Source organism: Chionomys nivalis, chromosome 13 (assembly GCF_950005125.1).
Source record: "Chionomys nivalis chromosome 13, mChiNiv1.1, whole genome shotgun sequence".
In the NCBI taxonomy this organism is placed as follows: domain Eukaryota; kingdom Metazoa; phylum Chordata; class Mammalia; order Rodentia; family Cricetidae; genus Chionomys; species Chionomys nivalis.
In genome coordinates, this window is record NC_080098.1 from 44,134,599 (window position 1) to 44,155,922 (window position 21,324).

At 42.6% G+C, this 21,324-nt stretch overlaps 1 protein-coding gene across 3 annotated transcripts in view; it reads left to right on the forward strand.

The window, feature by feature from the left end:
• The window catches only part of Dcdc2 (doublecortin domain containing 2), a 188,351-nt gene that overhangs the window by 94,329 nt on the left and 72,698 nt on the right, over positions 1-21,324 (forward strand). For all 3 annotated transcript variants that reach the window (XM_057787919.1, XM_057787918.1, XM_057787920.1), the window contains one exon: positions 2,206-2,365. In XM_057787919.1, the coding sequence (XP_057643902.1) occupies positions 2,206-2,365 (160 nt within the window). The remainder of the gene's footprint in view (positions 1-2,205; positions 2,366-21,324) is intronic.

Here is a 21,324-nt window from a genome sequence, read left to right on the forward strand (position 1 = left end):
CTGTTTGCAGTTCTGAGTACTACTCTGGGCCAGTAATTTCTTCCCTGTAAAGCTCTGCTAAAGACTTCTATGAAAAGTATTCGGCGTTCCTTTTCCGTACCACATTTTCTGTGCTGCTCCAGAAATACAGAATGAAGCTCTTAGTTAGGGACAGGCAATAGGGACAGACACACACAACAGACAGACAACAGCCAGGCCACATATCACAAACCACAGATAAGTGGAAGACACAGGAAGAGAGGTAGAGAATTCCTACTTGCTCCTGGTGTAAGCTATCCCAAGAAAAGTCTTTTCATTTCTTAAGGTGACATTAACACATTTACCTATTGAGCCCTCTCCCAACCTTCAACCTGCCTTGTTTTCCTTTCTCTCTCCTTCCTCCCTCTCCCTCCCCTCCCTCTCTTTCTAATATAGAAATATATTTATTTACTTTACATCCCAGCCACAGCTTCCCCTCCCTCCTCTACTCCCAGTCCCTTCTCCCTATCCCCTATGTTCCCACCCATCCCCAATCCACTCCCTCTCTGTTTGTGTTTAAGAAAGGGCATCCTATATTCTGGACCCCTCTGAGTGTCCCTCTCTGAAATGAGGTAAGCTTAACCCCTGGGCATTCTGCAATGAGGTCTCTGTTCTTTCTTGTCACCCCCTGCTGCCGGGGAGTGACGCTTTTCCAGAGAGTAGTAACACCACCCTTGCTGGGGTCCCAAGTCCCTTCCTCACTGGGCTTTCTGTTTTTCAGCATCCCCAAACCTTCTAGAAAGCGCTGACTGTCTGTGAAGGATTTTTGCTGTCACAGGTTTCCAGTGTTGAAGTCTCAGGGCGAGCAGGCTGCACTGACAGCAGACTATAGCCTGGGTCTTGGCTAACAGCTTCAGAAGCTCCACGTCTGCCATGCTGTCTTTCTTCACCAGACAGTGAATGAAAAAAGGGAAAGAAAAAAAAATCTCTGCTTGTAGATCATGCAATAATTAAATGGAAACTGGATGTTTAAATTGCAGTTGGAATGGAAAATTAAATTATGCAAAAATGTTATAGATTTGGACAAGTTTTCATACTGTTAATAAATCTATGCATAATTCATTTTCTTGTAGGCTGTGACAAAATAGCATAAATAACTTCATTTGTAAGATTGTGGGTTTTTTCTGTTCTTAATTGGGTGATGGCTAAAACCATTTAAATGCTTTTGGGTGACTGAATATATAAATGTTTAAAATGAGAAGTTATAATAGTCTTCCAGGCAGATTTGTTTATTTAATATTACTACATTTATTTTCAGATAGTACAGATGTTGCATAAAGATTGCACCCAATATGGTCGAGTTATTTATTTACTTACTTTATTCTTGCAATTCTGGAGATTGAGTGCAGGACCTTGCACGTGCTCCACCACTAAGCCACACCCCTATCTCTGATATGACTTTATATATCTATATCATCTATAGATATATGATCTCTGATATTAGAGGAAACACCAGACCCTTGTCATCAGGCACTAGTCTAGTCACTTCACACATGGTCCCCTCCATTCTTGGGACAGGATAAAGGCAGGTGCATCAGCCCCATTCAGCTGACGAGGGAATTGTGTGCTCACACATGTGGTTGAAGGTCAAACACTGACGTTGTTACTTGGGGTACCTTTCACCTGTTTTTTTTTTTTTTTTTGGCAGTGCTTGGAAACCTCACCAGTTTCAATAGGCTGCCTAGATGGCCACAGAACTCTAGTGATCTTTCCCCAAGGTGGATTGCAAGGTGCAGGATCTCCATGCCTGACTTTTTTTCCATTGGCTTTGGGATTTGAACTCTGGTTCTCCTGCTTTTGTGGTCAAGCACTTTATCAACTGAGCCATCTATCTCCCCAGCCAAGGAATGGCTTTTGTTTTTGTTTTTCTGTGTGTACCATAGTGATAGAATCTTGGCCTCACCAAGTGCCAGGCAAGCCCTGTGCCTTTGAGCTCCATCACCAACCCCAAGGGAAATGGTTTTATGACATCTGCCAATTGTGAGTGATTATTTTTAGTCTTCCTCCTCTGCCAGACCTTCCTCCTGCTTCTGGGAAGAAGTGTTTTCAGCTAGTGTGGCACTACGGCCAGCAGTTGGAAATTAATGCAGGACTCTCCCTGAGATCACTGGTTAACCATATGTATATACTGGAAATACAATGAGAGTTCACTAGCCAATAGTAAGGATCTAATCTTTTGTCATTTAGGGAAATTATCGCCAATCTAAGTCGACCATCGGCTCCAGTGATAACTCATCTCCTCAGCCTCTGAAGAGGAAAGGGAAGAAAGATTCAAATTCAGAAAAACCCATAAAAGTGAAACAAAAAGTGAAGTCGAAGGATCCCCAGCAAGCAGTCCTGAACAACGGTTAGTTTGTTTCTTGTTTGGCTCATATTATTTTTTAAGACTGTGGATCCATTTTAATTCTTTTGAATTCTAAATAATTTTATTTTTAATTGTGTGTGTGTGTGTAGGTGCCTGTAGATGCACCTACAGAGTGGAAATGTAGTAAGTGCTCCTAACCACTGAGCCATCTCTTCAGCTCCTCAGTTTTTATTCTTAACTCGATAATGTTCTCCAGGCTCACAGGGATATTCCTCTTTGTCTTGCCGTATGTGAGTTTGTTCAAAGAAGACTTTCATTGGATGAGAAGCAGTTATTTCTCACATTCAGCTTCTATTAAGCTTTGAGATCAGATCGTTGTTTAAGGCAGTTTTATTAGGACAAAAGGGAGCATTGCCGTCTTGTGCACCTACTGAGAGTGCTTGCTTGGCATTATACTCTAAGTGATGGTGACTGCCTCTGTGGGTTGAGGGTCTACACTCATGATTTGCTTGTATTCACAACTCACCTTTCTTGAAAAGATGTTCAATATCCAAGTGAATACTGGACACACATAAACTTTACCAAAAGTATCTATAAGATAAATTTAAAAATTTCTAATTTGCGCCAGCCATGGTAATTCACGCCTGTAATGACAGGAGGGTCAATTAGGAGGTTAAGGCCTGTCTCTGCCATATAATGAGTTTGAGGCCCTCTGGTTCTCAAAAAAACAAACAAAACCAAAGCGAAACAATTTGCACTGGTCTGAAAATCCATTAGTGTGAGACAGAGGTGTCCCGAAGTCAGGACAGGTGCAATGAAATAGTGAACTTTCACACAATGTTGAGTTGGGCTATATCTGCTGTCATTCAAGTGTATTCTCAAATGGATGGGCTCATAAAATGGAGAGAGATGCTCGGGTCAGACAGCAGCAGCTGGCTGGAAACAGGAAGTGCATCGCCTCCTCTTCTTAAGGTCCATCCTCGTAAAACTAGTGCAAGATGCTCGGGGTGAAGACTGGTGATAGAACGTTTGAGTCATCAATAGAACCTGGCCCACATGGGAAATCCATCCGACATGAGGAATCATGGGGAGCTCCTGGGAGGGTTTAGAGGATGCCACACAGATGGCCAAAAAAAATCAGAGAAAGACAAATGGTTGAAGGTTGAAAGGACAGGCTAAATGATCAAATGGCCTGGTAGCTGAGGCTGTAGAATCTCCAAGTCAAGGCTAGGCTGAAGAGTTTAGTGAGCCCATGCTTCCTGATGCACAAGAAGGGCTGAGGACTTAGCTCAGCAGTAGAATACTTATCTGATGTGCATGAGACCCTAGGGGCACTTCCCAGGGCTACAGGAGGGAGAAGCATGGGGTAAATGCATGCCTGGTTCCCCAGAGAAGGAGAGGAGGGCTCCTATCTCCCAGGATCTCCCTGGTGGATATTAGCATGCTGTTAGGCTTGCTGGGTTCTCATCCTTCTGGTGCTGTTGACAATAGGAGGACCACACCCTCCTTCCAGTCCCACACCCCCACTGTCTTCCTCTGAATTGTGAACTCATGTGATTTTTCTACTTTGCATGCCCATAGCCTGTTATACCCTGTCGAGAGACAGGCCCTGAGGAGGTCAGGATGAAGTATAGCCGGCGGGTGTTGTTGGGTGCCTATTGTATAGCAGGAGGACAGAAAAAAAAAGTTAGCTGTGAAAAAACAGGCCATTTTGGAAAGCTAAAACTAAAGAGGCTTTATTTTGATAAACATATACTGCATCTGAAATCTAAACTAGGTATAGGCTGTGGTTGCTACTCTTGTTTTGTTGAGACAAGGCTTCACTCTACCTCAGGTTGACTGGGAACTCACTATGTTAGCCCAGGCTGGTCTCAAACTCATGGCAGTCCTCCTGACTTAACCTTCTGAGTGCTGACATGAATTACTATATCTAGCTCCTTTTTAAACATTCTCACCACTATTCTCTGTCTAATAGAATCAAAGCATTTAATACATGCTGATCAGGTGAATGGTGGAAATTAGAGATGGCTGAGTCTCTGTAATACTTTAAACCCCACCAAGAAGCTGGACCCATTTAAAGCCTTTAACAAATTATTTAGTTGAGGGAGGAGATGCTATTTGCTTTTTGTCTTTAAGGTTCTTATCAGTGCACAGAAGTCCCATGTCTACTTACAGTATGTGTATTTTAAGTCTTTGGGCTTACTTGTGTTCCCTGCGCAAGCTGGAGAACACAGGAATGGATTAGCATTCCTTTTGTTGGGTAGCAGACTGTGTTGGTGAGTTGAATAATCATCATCTTGGCTTCTGTGGAAATTCACAAAGCTTCTTCAATAATACTTCTATAGCGTTTAATACTGAAACAAGTAGTTTTTAAGATGTGATCAGAAAGGTGGACCCCTTCAGTGGCTAATGCCTGGCCTTGACAGATGTGCAGTTGCTTAGGTAACTTCCCATCCTAAGTGGGTATTTCCAACCTAGCTTTGTACTTTGAAGGCCACAGGTTCTTAAACAGCTCCAGCTCATTATTCCCTGTAAACAGAGACCCTGTCAAAGGAAGGTCTTAGGACTGATTTTCCCAAGCACACAAGGACTCTGCTGCTGGTTTAGAAGATGTAGAAGAGCTGAGATGAAGAATTTGCATGTATTTTTCTTTGATAGGGAAAGCAACTGACCCCCAAATAAACATTGACTTTCAAAAATATTTTCTATGAAAAATAAAAGGTTGCAGCTCTATAGCTGAAGCTGCCAGTTAGTAAATTTAAGTAATCAGTCCATATCTGCATGATTGAAACCCAAGCAACTTCTCCTTAAAGGCCTCCTCCTTGACTATAATGTCGCACGTGCCTCTCCCCTAACCCAGCCTTTGTATTCATTTATAATCAAGGCAGCTTTTTACTTTAATCCCACCTATTTTAGAAATTGGAACCAAGTGTGTGCTTCTTGATGCTCAGGTCTCTAGAGGGTTCAAGCAAAGGGAATAGAGATCATGAGTGAAAGGAATGTGTCGGTGGCGGGGACTCGGGTAATGAGTAAAAATGCATGAGCCGTGCTTTTGGAGATGGAGCCCTCGTCTTCCCTGCTAAAACGTCTATGAAGTGAGGAGAGCTGTGCAGTTGTATTTCAGTCTTCAATTTTAGTGTTAGGGAATAATTAAGATCATTTCCTAATATATGTTAAAATGTAAACAAATACTCCAGTGTTCTTTAGCTGTATACTATTATTATTATAATATCTAGAAATAATTATGATTTTAGTCACCTGTTTTGCTTTAAAAAATTATGTATGATATTTACTGATATTCAGCTGTGAGGTAAATGCTCCTTGACCCAGCAATGCTGCCTTTTGACTGTAGATGGCGACCTGGCTCTATTTTTATTTTCCCTTCCTTTCTTTTTCCTTGACTTTTGTTTCTCTCTGTAACAGTAAAGCTTAATAATTCAGGCAGAGCAGTGACATATTTCTTCAGGGAAACAAATCCCATTTTCTTTTGTAGCCAAGATGCAAAGTAAGATTGGTGAGTGATTGATGAAGGTGGGTATGCAGTGTGTTTTCAGCGCTGTCTATGAGATCAGCTGCCGTGGGCACAGGGCACAGCTTGCTCCCCTTTCCCTCGTGTTGGGTGCCTGGAGAGATGTTTTAGAGGAGATAACGAGACACCCTTGCCACTGTGAACAAAAACATGGTGACGAACATTTAGAAACGGCATTTTGGATGGCTAGTTATATTCATTGCTATTATTAATATTAGATTACTAAAAATACTGAAAATATAGGCATTTAGTTAGAAATATCAGAAAGACTGCAAAGAAAAGAGTCCAAACTGCTATGGCTTACAGCATGTTGAAATGCTTTTAAAGCAAAGTACTAGTGTGAAACACAAGGCAAAAGTTGTCTTCTTTTGAAGGATACATGGTTCTTTGGTCTGTGCATAAATGTGTGTATTTGTGTGCATGTATTGCATGCATATGTGTGTGTGTTCACATGGGAACCAGTATTTTTCTAGTGCAGCTTCTGGCTGTATCGTTCTGTTGTGTTCATATAGTTTTATTCCCGTGCATTAGACTCCCGATGAGAGCAGGTGTAGCACCGATAGAGGATTCCCGAATGTTATACCCTTGTGTGGCAGCCCTTGAACCGCCATGCTCTTGAGCTTTGTAATAACTGCAGCCTGCACACGGTTTGCCTGCATTGTTCCAAGCATGAAGTATTATAGCACTCCATCCTCAAAAATCACATCATATATTCCAGGACCTGAGTGTTTTAGTTAGGTTGTGAAGCAGCTTAGGCTCCTGAATGGTTCTCTGTCCTAAGAAACTTTAGGGACAAACACTAAAGCATATCTGGAAAACATGATCTCCAGACTCCTAACCTTGAAAGGGACGTTGTGCGTCAGAAGGATATACATAGGTCACCAAGATGGTCTGGTTCTGTTTCATAAGCTGAAGTAATAAAGTTTTCTGGTAGCTCTTGATACCCTACTCATCTGATGGATGGGAGATCCGTGTTTTCTGTTCCTGTTGGTCGCTGTCACATACAGTGTGTACTGTGGTGTATGGATCAAAATCTGTTTCATTAAATACTAGCTGCTGCTTCTCCTCCTCCTTCTCCTTCTAATTTGTTCAAGACAGGGGTTCTCTGTGTAGACCGGACTATCTTGGAACTCATTCTATAGGCCAAGCTGGCCTTGAACTTATAGAGTTCCACTTGCCTCTGCCTCCCAAGTGCTGGAATTAAAGGCAAATGGCACCACTGCCTGGCTAAATACCAGTTTCTTAAAAGATGGGATTCCACCCCTTATAGGATCAGCATATTGTACAATAATAATATTCTACATAGTCAGGGGCTGCTAAGTTTTTGTATGCTTAATTGTATAATTCAATTTCTATTAACAAAACTAGTTTTAGAGTATATACTTTGTTATTTACTTTAATAGTGAGAGACTGAAAAATTGAAAGATGAATGAATATAAATAAGGTTTATAACGTTAGTCATTATTTTTTAATTATTCTGAGACTAGAACCCAAGGTCTTGCATGTGGTAGGCCATCACTCTACCAGTGATCCACACCTTGGCCTTCTGTATTTCGTTAGGAAAGTTCATTTCCTATCTTGTTGTCTTACATGTGTGTGTGGTGTAAAGAACCACTGAAGCATAGCTGATGCTGAGCTGAGGCCTCTGCAAGGAACTCTTTTAGTGTTAATATTGTGTAGGAGCTGGATAGTGTGTTAATACTCTCTCTTTCTCTTCAACCCTTCCTTTTATGCATTTCTTCCTTCATTCCTCCTAGTTTATATTTTGCCTACATGTATATATGTACATTGGGTGTGTGTGGTACCAGTGGAGGTTGGAAAAAGGTTCTCCATCGTCTGGAACTAGAGTTAGGAGCAGTTGTGAGCCACCTTTTTTGCTGGGACTGAACCTGGTCCCATGTAAGAGTAGTCAGTGCTCTCAACTGCCAAGCCACCTGTCCAGTCCTAGTTATTTTTCTTGTTACTTAGGTAGAACACTTGATAAAAAGCAACGTAAGGAAAGAGGGGCTTATTTTGTACACACAGTTTGAGGGCACAGTCCTCATGGCAGGGAAGGGATGGATGACAGTGGGTACTTGGGGCAGTTATTAGCCTGTGTTCTCTAGAGGAACAGAACTGACAGAATGAAGATTCCCCCCACCTGTGTGTGTGTGTGTTTCATTAGAATGACTTTCAGTCTGTGGTCCATCTAGTTCAATAGTGGCTGTCTACCAATGGAAAGTCCAAGAGTGCAGTTGTTGTTCAGTCCATGAATCTGTATGTATCAGCTGGTCTCCACTATACTCTAGAATCACAAAGAGTAGGCATTAGAGCCTACCCTCACCCCCTCCAGATCCACTGTTCTTCCATTTCCTTCAGAAGAGAGCAGGCCTTCCAGTGATATCAACTAGACACAGCATAACAAAATGCAATGAGCCTAGGCACAAACCCTCATATCAAGGGTGGATGAAGCAACCCAGTAGAAGGAAAAGGGTCCCAAGAACAGGTAAAAGAGTCAGAGATACCCCTACTCCTACTGTTAGGAGTCCCACAAAAACCCTAAGCTAAACAACCACAGCATGATGCAGAGGACCTAGCGCAGACCATGCAGACTGTGATTGCTGCCCCTGTGAGCCCTGCTTACTTGATATGGGCTGAGTTCTCCTGGTGTCTTTACCCCTCTGGCTCCTACAATCCTTCCTCCTTGTCTTCTGAAGGGTTACCTGAGCTCTGCCTAATGTTTGGGTGTGGGTCTCTGCATCTGCTCTCATCAGCTTCCAGAAGAAGCCTCTCTGATGATGATTGGGCTAAACACCAATCTATATAGGGATTTTCAAACCTTTGGAAGACTGTATTTCAAGAATTCATTTTAAGTAGGTATTTTGGGACTCAGATTATATTGGGTATGTATATTTCTTACAAACCTCAATGTCACACATCATTCAACTTAGTCATTTTATTGTACAGGTGACATATGAGGTGCCCATAAGAGCAAGGATGTTTCTGTTGGAAAATGAAGTAGAAACTCCATTCCAGAAAGCCAAGAACTTATCCTGTCCTTACTATGTATGGATAAAGAATTGCCCCTGGGTCAAATTGTTGCTGTAGGCCTGGGCCTTGTGGTTTGGGCCTCAGGAAGCTTCCATAGATGGAGATGTAGGGCAGGAGTTCAGGGTGAGGACACTGAGGTTCTTTCTTTAGCATGTTCCACTGCAGAAGGCATGTGTTGGGTTCTGGGTTTGACTTGCCAACTGTGCTTTCCTCAGATGTTGCCCATTGCCTCTAAACAGAGACTTTTTCTTTCTTGTCCTGCCTGGGGCTCCAACAATTCCACAGCATCATCCGTATTCAAAGTCAGGTCTGAGCCTTTTGTAGCTTACTAAGATAAAGGGAGAAGTTTGTAAGGCATACTAAAGCTGAAGCAAGATTCATCCACTTTTCAGAAAGAACTAAAATTGGGTCAGCCTGCTTTTCATTCTGGGATCTGAGGCAGAGACTGGGCTTGGCTCTTCTGGTGTCATGAACGGCTGTTAGGTCATGCACTTCATAGGGGAGGACAAGGGTGCAGCAGGAGCAGCTGGGATTGCCATTCATCCCTCCTCATGCCCCCTTTTCTTTTCTCAGGCATGGGGTGAAATACAATCAGCATGGGGCTTGGGTCACTAGTGGACCAATGATTCCTGTCTCATCTGTCACATATAAAGGAAGCAGACAGGCATTCAGTGGAGGATGATGCAAAGTAGCTGTTTGTTAAGAGTGTGTGCATGAATGCTTGTGACCCATAATGCCCATGTTATGATCAAGTCACAACAGCCACGATGTTCAAGGTTGGCAACAAGTCAGTGCTAGATAGTGTTCTGATATTTTATAAGTTTTGTTTTCAAGTTCTCAGTATAACTTAGTGACATTTCCCTAGCTTGGAAATGGCATGGGAACGCAGAAGGAAAAGGCAGTTTATCCAGGGTCCAAAGGCATGTTAGTAGCCAACGGTTCAGAAAATGCCTAGGCTGACAAGCAACAGGATCAGAGGCAGACATTCCTGTGTGAATATCTGTAGTGGGTCTCTGGTAGGAGTGAGAGGCACTTTTCATTTATGCTATCTTCCTCCAGGGCTGAGAGTGTTAACCTCTCACATTCTGGAGAGTTCTCATTTTCTCTACGCTTCACTCCAGCATCTCTTCCCACTACTTCGGCATCCAGAGAACACTGGAAAAGGTGGCTATCTGTGAGCCTGACCTCCAGTTTATGCATCCGATGACCAGACTTACTTACTTGTTTTGACTGGTTTGGTTTTAGTATTTTTTTAATATTTATATATTTATTTGGATAGCCCACACTAGTCTAGAACTTTTCATATAACCCAGGGTTGCCTCTAACTTGTGAAAATCCTCTTGGCTCAGTGGTTCAAGTGCTGTTATCACAGGCCTGAGCTACCACCCCCAGTTTTCCTTATTTATTCATTAAGCTGTTACTTGAACACCCTAGAGCTCATGTCGGGATGCAAACCCTTCTCTATGGCTTTAGACTTGGGAGGCCCTCGGGAGCCCCGCCCCCTATCTAGGAGCTACTTTACTTGTAAGCATCTGTGAATGCCTGCTGGGTACCACATGCTGAGCAAAACCTCAGCATAGTTGCATTTTCTGTCCTTAGTATCAATTGCTCTGAATGACCTTTGCTTCCAATGGTCATGATTCTGTCTTTATGCAGAAGAGATTTTTCTTTTTTTTGTGAAGTAGAATCAAATTCTCTTTTTCATTTCAGTAGTCAAATTCCTTCCACCATTTATAAATGCCAAAACGTGTTTTTCCATGCAAATATTAACAGTTTTTTCTGTTGGTATGAAATCTTTCTTGGGCGTCCATTGTCTATCTTGTTCATATAAAAAGTAACAGCACTTTTAGAACAAACAAGACCTTCCTGCCCAGTGTTCATTTATGATGGTGTGCGGGAGAACCAGCATGGCTAGTTGCTACTGTAAGACAGGGTAGGGATATTTTCCACAACACGCAGTATGCTGGGACTTCTCTGCAGACTCTGGCCTACTTTGTGTCTGACTCTATTTTTGTTCTTCTCTGCTGCCCTAGTTGTTTTCAGCCCAAGATAGAACCTTTATTGGCGATCAGCACACTGTGTGCTACCTGCAGAGGGGAGAAAGAAAAAGATAAAATGTCTACAAAGAACTTCTGAGCATCCTAAATTTAGAGGTTTTCCACTCATTTTTATTCTATACAGTTGAATAATTCAAAATTGGTCCAATTTCACTCCCTTTAAAATGCCATCATAACCACTGCTCACATTGAGACATATGCCCTTACTTTGTAAGTCCATAGCTCAGTTGTAGCTGGGTCCTCATAGCATCTGTGTGTATAGTCTCATATATGTGTGTATACTCTGCTGTGCTTACCAGCAAGGAGGCCACACAGAGAAGTTGTTTTCCAGGGGGAACTGGTGCTCCAATAAAGACACAATGTGCTTCCACATAAATCCGGAGGACAGATGCTGAGGCTGCAGCCCCTCTGGCTGGTGACTGACTGACATCACCTCAGTCCACTGCTTAGCATGGATGAACTGTGCTAAGAGGATGCTCTTACCCAGCTCCTTTCCTAATGTGGAGTTTGTGGAGCAGACATTCAAAGACTTGATAGATGTTTCTAACAAGAAGAGTTTAATGCTCAAAACTGTAAATTTGGGAAATGGATTGTGCAAGTTTAAGTCACATTTTCTACTGAAAGATTCTACATTCTTTGCAGGTGTGAATTTGCATGCATGTGCATATGCAAGTGTATATGTGTGTATACTCTGGTGTACACACTTGCAGAGCCCAGAGAAAGACATTGAGTGTCTTGTTCTATTACCCTCTGCCTTATTTCATTGAGACAAAGTCTCTCACTGAACCTGGAGCTAGGGTGCTGGCCGACAAGACCCAGCAGTCCTCCTTTGTTGGTGCTGGGGTTACAGGAGTGCCCATGGCCTTTTATATGGCATCTGGGATTCAGAACTAAGATCTTCAAGTTTGTGCAGCAGAGCAGTCTCACCTACTAAGCTGTCTCCTCCAATCTTCTCTCAGAGCCTTCATGATATAAATATTTCATGCTTGCTTGCTTTTCCCCTCCCTTCTTTTTGTTTCTCTTTCTTCCTTTCTCCCTTTCCTCCTTTCCTTTCTTATTCTTTTTCTTGTTCTCTTTCCTTCCCTCTCTCCTTCTCATATCCCTCTCCCTCCTCCCCGCCTTTCTGAGATAGGCTTTTACCATGCAGTGCAGGCTGACCTCAAACTCATTATCTTCCTGCCTCAGCCTCCTTCATGATCTGTGCTCTCTCCTTTATGGGTCCCTGTTACAGATGGCCACCGGGGGAGAAGCAGGGCACCCTCAGGTTGTGAGGCGGGGGGTTTCCCGTGGAGGCTCTTTTTAAGCAATTCTGATCGGCAGCACTAGCATCCTAACATTTCCTGGTGATTATGTGCTAGGGCTACACTGAGCATGTCAGGTGTGCAATCTCATCAATCCCCAAGTTGCTGTATGAGGCAGATGCTGTTATTGCTGCCATTATCCCATTTTATTGACAAAGAAGCTAAAGTGCTGAAGTGTTACAAAGCTTGCTTGGGACTCCTCAGTGCTGCTCACTGTCAAGGCTGTCATTTAGGACACAGGGCTGTGCTCTACTGTCCCACGGATCATTATGTAGTTCATCAATTCACAGTGGCATGTGCACACAGGGACCAGTAATAGTCTTATTAATGACAGGGAAAAATAAAGTAAAAAAGACTATGTACTTGACAGCTCTCATGTTCTGCACAAATTGAAGAATTATAACAAGAGACTAGGGTGCTGTTTATTTTGTCCTCTGCCTCATTAAATTTGTGTTCCCTTAATGGTGATGAAGAAATTCAGTGGGGTTTCATGGCAGAGATGTATGTTCCCCATCCTGAAGAAGACAATGGATGTGAAGTTAAGAGTCCTGCCTTTCTCTCTGTCTCTCTCTTTTGGTGTGTGTGTGTGTGTGTGTGTGTGTATTTGTGTGTATGTGTGTATGTATGCATACAGAGGCATATTGCATCTGTGAAGGGTCTCTCCTTCCATTGTGGGTCTCATCTCAATGCCCTGCTTAATCTTTTCTTATAAAATATTCTTAAAAACAATGTCTTTTTGTGCACCCCTGTTAGTCAAATATTTTCATTAAATTTTTGTTAACCTGCATAATCTGACTTTTTGCCATGACATGCTGTGATGCAGTGTGAATCTTATTGGTTATTCCTGATACTTGGTAGAGGTCATGACCTCAGAGGCCCATGTTTTTTCAGTACTGACATGTTTTCCTGTGTATTTATGCGTGTTGCTTCTTATGGCACTGATAAGCTTCTACTCTCTACTGGGTGTTGTGTAATTTTTTTTTTCTGCTGAAATTTCCAGTGGGATGCAAATCTCTTGGGCTGCTTAATTTTTATCTCTTCCCCTCCTAATCTTCCATTCCTTGTCTTTTTGCTTCAATTTCCAGGACATGTTTTCAGATTTGTCTCCCAGCTCTTCTGTTGCTCTTTTCGCTATTGTGCTTTCCCTTCCCCGGCCTGGGTTTGTGTTCTCATAATTAAAAAAGTACAACGAAGATGATATCTATTCTTTTCTCCCTCAGTTTTATATTTTTATTTTCATTAGTTTAAATCCCCGAGGGTACAGCATTTCATGTCTTCTGTGTCCATCAGCCTTTGCAGAGGTGGCACCGGGATGCAGCATGAGCCAGGCCACTGTTTCTGTGGTCTCCAGGTTCCTTTGCCCAGATCACTCTGGTTTAGTGCTGTCTACCTCCAGGAATCACTGTGATGTTTTTTCTTTATATGCATAAGCACAACTCTTGCCCGACCAGAATTTAGTTTCATCTTGGGCATAAATGTGTTCAGTTTTAAGGAGAGCTGCATGCTCTCTTTGGTTCCAGAGACCTCCCTTATAGTCCCCAGAAACAGGTTCACATCACAGCCTTCCAAACATGTTTGCCTTGTAGAAGTCCACAGGACCAAGATGTCAGGAAAAGGAGAACATGACCCACTGTACCTCATATGAGCCTTGCTCAGTTTATTAGTTTATATTTTTTTAAGTCTGCTTGTGTTCCCAGAATTACTAAAATCCCTCTGAATTCTCCTTGTTCTGTGTGTGCTTCCGTGTGTGTGTGTGTGTGTGTGTGTATGTTTGTGTGAGCGTGATGTGTCTGTTAGCCTCAGTTATAACAGATGCTTTACTCAAACACCTGCGGAACCTCAGCAGCCAGCTCACATCAGAGTGAGGCACTAATGGGTGAGTGTGAATGCTGGTGTCTCAGTGGCTACTGTTAGCTGGTTGGAGTTGGCCATCTGGAAGCAACTGCAGTGTTTTAGTCACATGGGTAATCTTATCTCCAAGCCAGGATGATTCTGTATCCTTATTTCTTCTGGTCTTGTGGGAAGGCAGTTGCCCTGGAGAGAGGCTGAAACTTGGCAGTCAGAAACAGCAATGTGGGAGGAGTTGTGGGATTTTACTTGTGCTGACAGAGTTTTATCTAGTGCTCCTGCCTTCAGTGTTGGGCCTCGCTGGAGCCTTCAGCTGTGCCTGATGTTGTCCAGATGGGCTCTCGATCAGGGAGGAGAGATCTGGAGACTGACTCCCCTTAGCAGTCTTTCACATAGGCCTTCTAATACTTAGTCCTGTGCCCAGTCTTCAGTGGTACTCAGGGCCTCAAATTCTTCAGCCTTTTCCGGGTTCTGGAATGTACTTGTCTTTCTCATGCATTTCTCTGCCTCAGCCATCATCACAGTGGCAAATTCTTGCTTTTTTCTCTTTCCACTTTCTCGTATGTTTTCATGCGTGTGAGCACACGCATATGTCTGTGCATGTACCTCTTCTCGAGCATGTACATTAAAACATCATTGTCTAGGGGAGGTGTGGGAAAGCATGTCAACCTCTCTACCATGTTATGAGGAATGCTTATTATGGACCATGACATTCAGGAGATGACACCACAGACACTGAAGGGTGTAACGGGAGAAAAGGGGACAAAGAAAGAGAATGAGCACAGGTGGAGAAGTCTGCACCTTCATGGCATATTCTGGAAATACTGAGGCATGGGCAGCACAGCTCGAGAGGTAAAGTGTATACCAGGATTACACTTTTGTCGATGCCCACCTGTAGCATTGTTCATACACAACTTCTCAAACAAATAAAGAGATTATCATCCAGAAACTGTACCCCAAGGGACAGAGGCTTGGGGAGCTTAGATGACTCTTCCAGGCCTGGAAAGATTATGTTTTGTGGGAAAAGAATCCTAGCCCAACCCTGCATAGTCCTGTGGTTTGTCTAACCAGGTGGCTTCAGAGAAAGGAGAGAGCTTTTAGCTGTGAATTTCAGGAGGTTTTGAAGGAACAGAACAGGCTGGTTGGTTTTTTTTTTTTTTTTTTTTTTTTTTGAGAGATAGTCCATGATAGATCTTATGGATGTTGAGATTTGGAGACCCAGGAGTTGACTAAACAAGTAGCCAAGGAAAGGGATGGCAATGGAGGCAAGCCTTGGGCAGTGAAGTAGACAGGAGAGGGAGGCTTGTTGAATCCGGAGCTGCCAGTGCTGATGACCACAGGCAATGTGCAGTGAGAGTACAGCTGGCGAAATCACTAGACTGCATCCAGTTTGCCAGGCTTGGGGAGCCTGCCTTTTAAATAGTTGTCGTCATTCTGCAAACCTTGTGAAGCTGTGGTGCCTCTCTTTCCCCATAGTGGGTTTCATTCCAAATACCTCATCAGTGTATTAATTATTGGGCATAACTCTCGCATGTACTGTTATTCTGGGTGACTTTTCACTTGGCCATATAATCTTGATATATAGAATGTATACTGGGTGCCTTGAATTCTGGAAAAGGCCCCGGAGAAAGGCAACACTTCTCACTCGGGTGTCAGTAGGAACAGAGTCGCTGCTTGAGAAGCTGGAAATGCCAGGCTCTAGATTTTACACCACCACAGTTTCCCCTTTGTTCTACCCACCATAGATGTTATCTCTAGGGCTAAGAGGTTCCACTCCCTTTAGTTCAGCTAGCAAGACTCCGATACAAACTCGAACTAACCACACAAATGTAGTCAACACACAAACCCTCTTCTACTTATTCTTAGAATTCTGCACTGATTTAAAGCCCCATACTAATTCTCCTGGTATCTGCAGGGGAGTTTCACAAACACGCCCCTCTGAGGCAGTAGTAATACAACCCACACTGTTGTTGGGGAGGAGCTCTTCAGTTTCCATCCCTTGTGTACTGTCAGTGTGGGTGGTTATCCACATGTGGTCGCTCATATGATGTCAGCCACTTTGTGTGCATAGCATTAAGTGTAGAAAGGACCCAGTGTTCAAGCCAGCATAGAGACTGAACACTCACGGAGTTCCTAAGCACTGTAGAATAATGGCAACAACACTGGTATAAAGTGCCTTAAAAAGTGGTTGTGAGGAGATGGCTCTGTGGATCCAGAAACTATTCTTTTGGATATGAGATAAAAATTTTGTTGTCTCAAAACGTGTGACTGTCCTCCATAACGTATGCTACCAGAAAGACCCAATAGGCAAGACAGACTGTACCCGTTTCAAAATGACATTAGAGACTAAAAGGAATGATAAAATTTTTCTTACATAAAAGAATTGTGTCATTCATCCTTTGCTGGTCCCACAGTTCTTGATAATTCAGTCTGTCTTTGAAATAAGCCTTGAGGGCTGCCATTGTTCAGGGTGTCCTGGAGAACGTCCTCCCAGGACAGAAGCCTTAAAGGAGCAGTGGGCAGAGTTGCTGACAAATGGCTTCCATACGTGCTCTATCCGGCCCCTTTACCCCAGCATGTCTGGGGTCTATTGCAGTTTCCGTTTCTCAGGGTTTGCTAGCTACAACAGAGTTTTCTACCTAATTAGCATTTCTCTCTGTAACTTTCAGATGAGTGAGTTTGTCACTCAGGAAGTTTTGTTTTTGAAAGTTTGAGACAGAAGGGATAAAAGCATTTCTTTAGCAAGGTAGAGGGATGCTGCATGCTTAATGTTTAAAACTTAGTTGGGAGAATAAACAAATTCCTTTTAGATTTTATTGCCAGGTTCACCCCGAGGTTATAATTAGAAGCACAATTATTGCTACTTAGTATTTTTATAATAAGGGAACTGCACTAAGATGAGTAAGAAAACACTTTTGCAAAATGGAGAGAGGGTTGAGAAAAGCACAGTATCTATGAGAGATGTGGTTAGCTAGGACTGACGCCCAGGTTAGCAACACAGAAGTTTGTTGGACCATTACTAGCCATTAACTTGAGTTTCCCTGGGCAGGTACCCATCTGACTATTTCATTGCTGTAATAGAACACAGGGCAAAAATGATTTATAAAAGTAAGGTCTTATTGTGACTCATGGCTTAAGAAGGAGTCAGTTTATCATGACAGCAGGAGTGTGAAGTGGCTGGTCACATCACATCTGTAACCCAGAAGCAGAGCAGATAGGAAGTGGGGTCAGGTTTTTGGCCTCAAGGTGATGCTCTCTGAAGGTTCCACAGATTTTCAAGACAGAACCACCAGCTGGTGACAACATTTTCAAATACATACGTCTGTGGGGGTCACATCACACTCAAACCAAATCGCCTTTCCTGGCTTTGTTCCTCCTTGCTTTCAGTACACAGTTCGCCCTCGTATCTGACCCAACAGCAGAGCCATGAAGATTGGAAATGGAGTTGAAGAAAGGGAGTGGAAGGAGAGAAAGGGAGGCTTCAGCATGAGGACTCTGCCCTCATTGCTCATTCTATTGTGATTTTTGAAAAATAACTGTAAGCGTTCATTTCATGCACACCTTTTGGTCAGTTAGTTTTTAATAGCTTATGGTCAACACCATGAATATGCTTCTCAGGGAAGAGGCATAAACTTGTGTATGTAAAATCCCACGGTTTTCTAATGAAGCTTATACCTGAGTTGCACTTGTAGGAAAAGGTGGGTGTGGCCCTGTGATGCCCTGGAAGCACAGAGAAAGCTGTGGCTTCTGACTGAGGACTGGGGTTTATCTGAGTGAAGAAGTCCTGGGCCCATAATTTGGAGAGAGAAAAAAAAGAAATGGGTCTAATTTCAGTATTTAAATCTCAAATGCATTTTAAACCAAGAGTAGTTAAATGTTAATTAAGCCTCCAAATTAGAATAGTAATTTAATTTAATATGAGCAGGGAAGGGAAAGGTTGTTTGGAGGTTTGTTTATCGGACAATAGAGATTTGCTGTAATTATTTCTTTTTCCTTTTTATTTTTTAATTTTAAGACAGGGTTTTATTCTATGGCCCTGATTGGCTGGGAACTCATGATATAGTTCACTCAGGATGGCCTCAAATTCAAGTTAATCCTCCCGCCTCTTTTTCTTTTTTCCATTATTTTTTCTATGTGGGAGTAAACTTAGGGCCTCACAGGCCACTGCATCAGTTTATAAAAGCCCTAACAGTGGTGATGGGCTTTACTCAGTGCCCCCATTCATGAAAAAACCTGGGCTTCTTCTTGCAGTAACTGACAGTCTTTGCTGTGCATCTGTCACACAGAGCCTACACACAGCCTCTTTAGGCATTGGGAATTTCTTTCCAGACTCAACCCTTGTTCTGTTTTTTATTTTAGATTGAGAGCCATATTTTTAAACTATGCAAAATTTCTATCTTGATTCCTCACAAGCACAATTACAGTTGTTATTAGACTGTTTTGTAATAATGAAAAATTAATTTAAAATGACTCACGGGGCTTGAGAGATGGCTCAGCAATTAGGAGCTTGCCGAGGGCCTGAGTTCAGTTCTCAGCACCCACATGGCGACTCACAACTGTCTATAGCTTCAGCTTCAGGGAATCTGACACCCTCTTCTGGGGCACCTTCCACAAGCACCTGTACTCCTGTGTACATATCTACATACAGACACACATAATTAAAAAATTAAAAATAAATCTTTAAAAGCATTAAGATTATTTACTTTTCAGTGCTGGGAATTGAACTTAGGGCCTCACACACACCACTGAGCTCTATTTCCAGTCCTGCTGTTCTAAAAACCCAGTGATCACTTAATTTAAATAATTAAAAATTAATTTTATATTTTATTAAAAGTACATGAACATGTTTGTGTACATGAATGAAGGTGCCTGAGGAAGCCAGAGATATTAGATATCCCTGTGATTGGACTTAGAGCTCCCTAAGTTTTGAATCACCTGACTTGAGTGCTGGGAGTCAAACTCATGTCCTCTGGAAGAGCAGCAAGTGTTTATAATCACAGAGCCATCTCTCCAGCCTCTGAGAAAATACCTTGTAAACCATTCACATGTTACAGTGACAGCGTCCAAGAACTGCTTCCCTTTTCTACAAAGATGTCCCCACATGGCCCCCATGTCAGGATGGTGGCTACCTGCAGACGTGCATGTGTGGTCAGGCTGGTGGGGAGCCAGCAGAGGGTAGCTGTTCAGTTTCCATCTTACAGTGTTTAAATTCCTTGCCCACCCTTTTCTAATCTTGTCCTGGTCACCAGCCACCACTCGGTTCATGCTACTAGTTGAAACAAGCTGGGCTTTCTGTTGTCCCATCTCTACATCTAAGTAGAGTCATTTGTTGGTTCGGCCTTCTTACTGTACATATAATCTTAACATTTAAATAATTAAATTGATTTAATAATTTAATTAATTAAACAATTAAATAATCTTAACACTTTTTAAAAGATTCATTTTTATTCTTTAGTTATGTGTATGCGTGTCTATACGTGCACGTGTAGTTAGTTTCTCTCCTTATTGCTGTGACCAAAAATATGGCAAGAGGCAGCTGAAGAATGGAGGGTTATTTTGGCTCACAGTTTAAGAAAGGGGACAGCCCCCCAGGGCAGGCTGTTGTGTCAGTAGGGGTGTAAGGCAGCTTTTCTGGTAGTGCCAGAAGCCAGGAAGCAGAGGGAAGGTGGAGAGTGGAGTGAGGTATAAAACCTTGAGGTCTGTCCCTACCAACCCACCTCCTCTACTGCTTACAGGCTCCACAACCTTCCGTAAAATCTCATTATCTGAAGCTGCAGTGTTCAAATCTGTGAGCCTGTGGGACACATTTCATATTCAAACCACAGCCCAAGGGCTCTGGAACTTGGCCCTTGAGGCCCTCTTGGCTTACTGACTCTTCTTTTCTGTGTGAATGACCGCAACCTTCTTTCTCCATTCTCTCCCAAGCTCCTTCTCCATAGCCTGTGGTAAAGCAATGGGCTGAAAAACCCAAAACTCTCCAGATGAAATTCCTTCTCTAACTTCTCCCTCTCATTCCAGCTTCATCTTCCACTGGGTTGCTACATACACCCAGGGACACACAAGCATTTTTCTGATTGGATATCTTTCCTAGGTCTCTTGTATGTTCCTAGAATATTCTCCAGTTTTCCAGAACTACTGTGTCTTCTATAAAACTGCCAGAGCGGAGTAATTCCTCTTCTCTGCACCCATAGGAAGAGGTGACTTCCCAGCAACATGTCTTGGGTTGCAACAGAGCCATCGGCAATGTTCTGCTGTTTTTATCCTTGAGAACAAACCTCCCCCTCATCATGGTCTTATTCACCTCTGGAACCCTTGCCCTGGTTCACAATATAGTGACATGTAGTCAGCTCTCTGACTTACTGGTGGGAGCCTTCCCCCACTGCAGTGGGACAAGTAGTAGCTCTCGGAAAGTGTAATGGGACAACGACTGGATTTGTTCTGAATCCTCTACAATTGTTTGTGTTAATAATTAGGCATTGTAGTCCTTAGTGACGCTGTCTTAATTAAGGTTAGGTCGATGAGGTCAAATTTGCTAATGAAACATCTTGTAATGGCTAAAGAATATCAGTGTCTCTGGCATGATGTTGATACAGCCTAGGATGTATATCAGTGTAACTAGGGACATTTTATTCATGTTCAAGGTAAAGTAATAGGCTAGAAGAAAGATTGCTTATTTCACTCTAAAAATCAATTTTAGAACTCAGGTGCAATGGATACTTCTGTACAGACATAACTGAAAAATTAATCTTGTTACAACTTTATTTTAAAAAAAAGTCAATTTTGTTGAATGGCCCTGAATTGGTGCACCAGGACACCAAGACAACAGGTTTCAGTAAGGCACAGAGGCTATTAGACCCAACTGAGCTGATGGATGTAAAACTATTGTCTGCAGTTGCTGTCTGCATGCTATTGGATTTCCTATTATCAGAAGATTTAAAAGCCACTCTGGACTAACAGTTATTTACATTTCTAATTTCCTGTATCCAATGGCAGAGCATCACTTTAAATAGTGGCCTTTGGGACAAAACGTTATAAAGGCACAAATCATTAGCCCTCTAGTGAATACCTCTCCTGTTCATGTAGACACAGGTCACTTGGTCACATTGCTTCACTTTTTTCATGTGTCCTGTTCCAACAAATAAAAGTGCACAGCTAAGCTGAGATACTTTTCTTTGAGGCTATGTAACTGTCTACACATACAGGCACACATAGTCATTTTTAAAACATAAGCTTTTT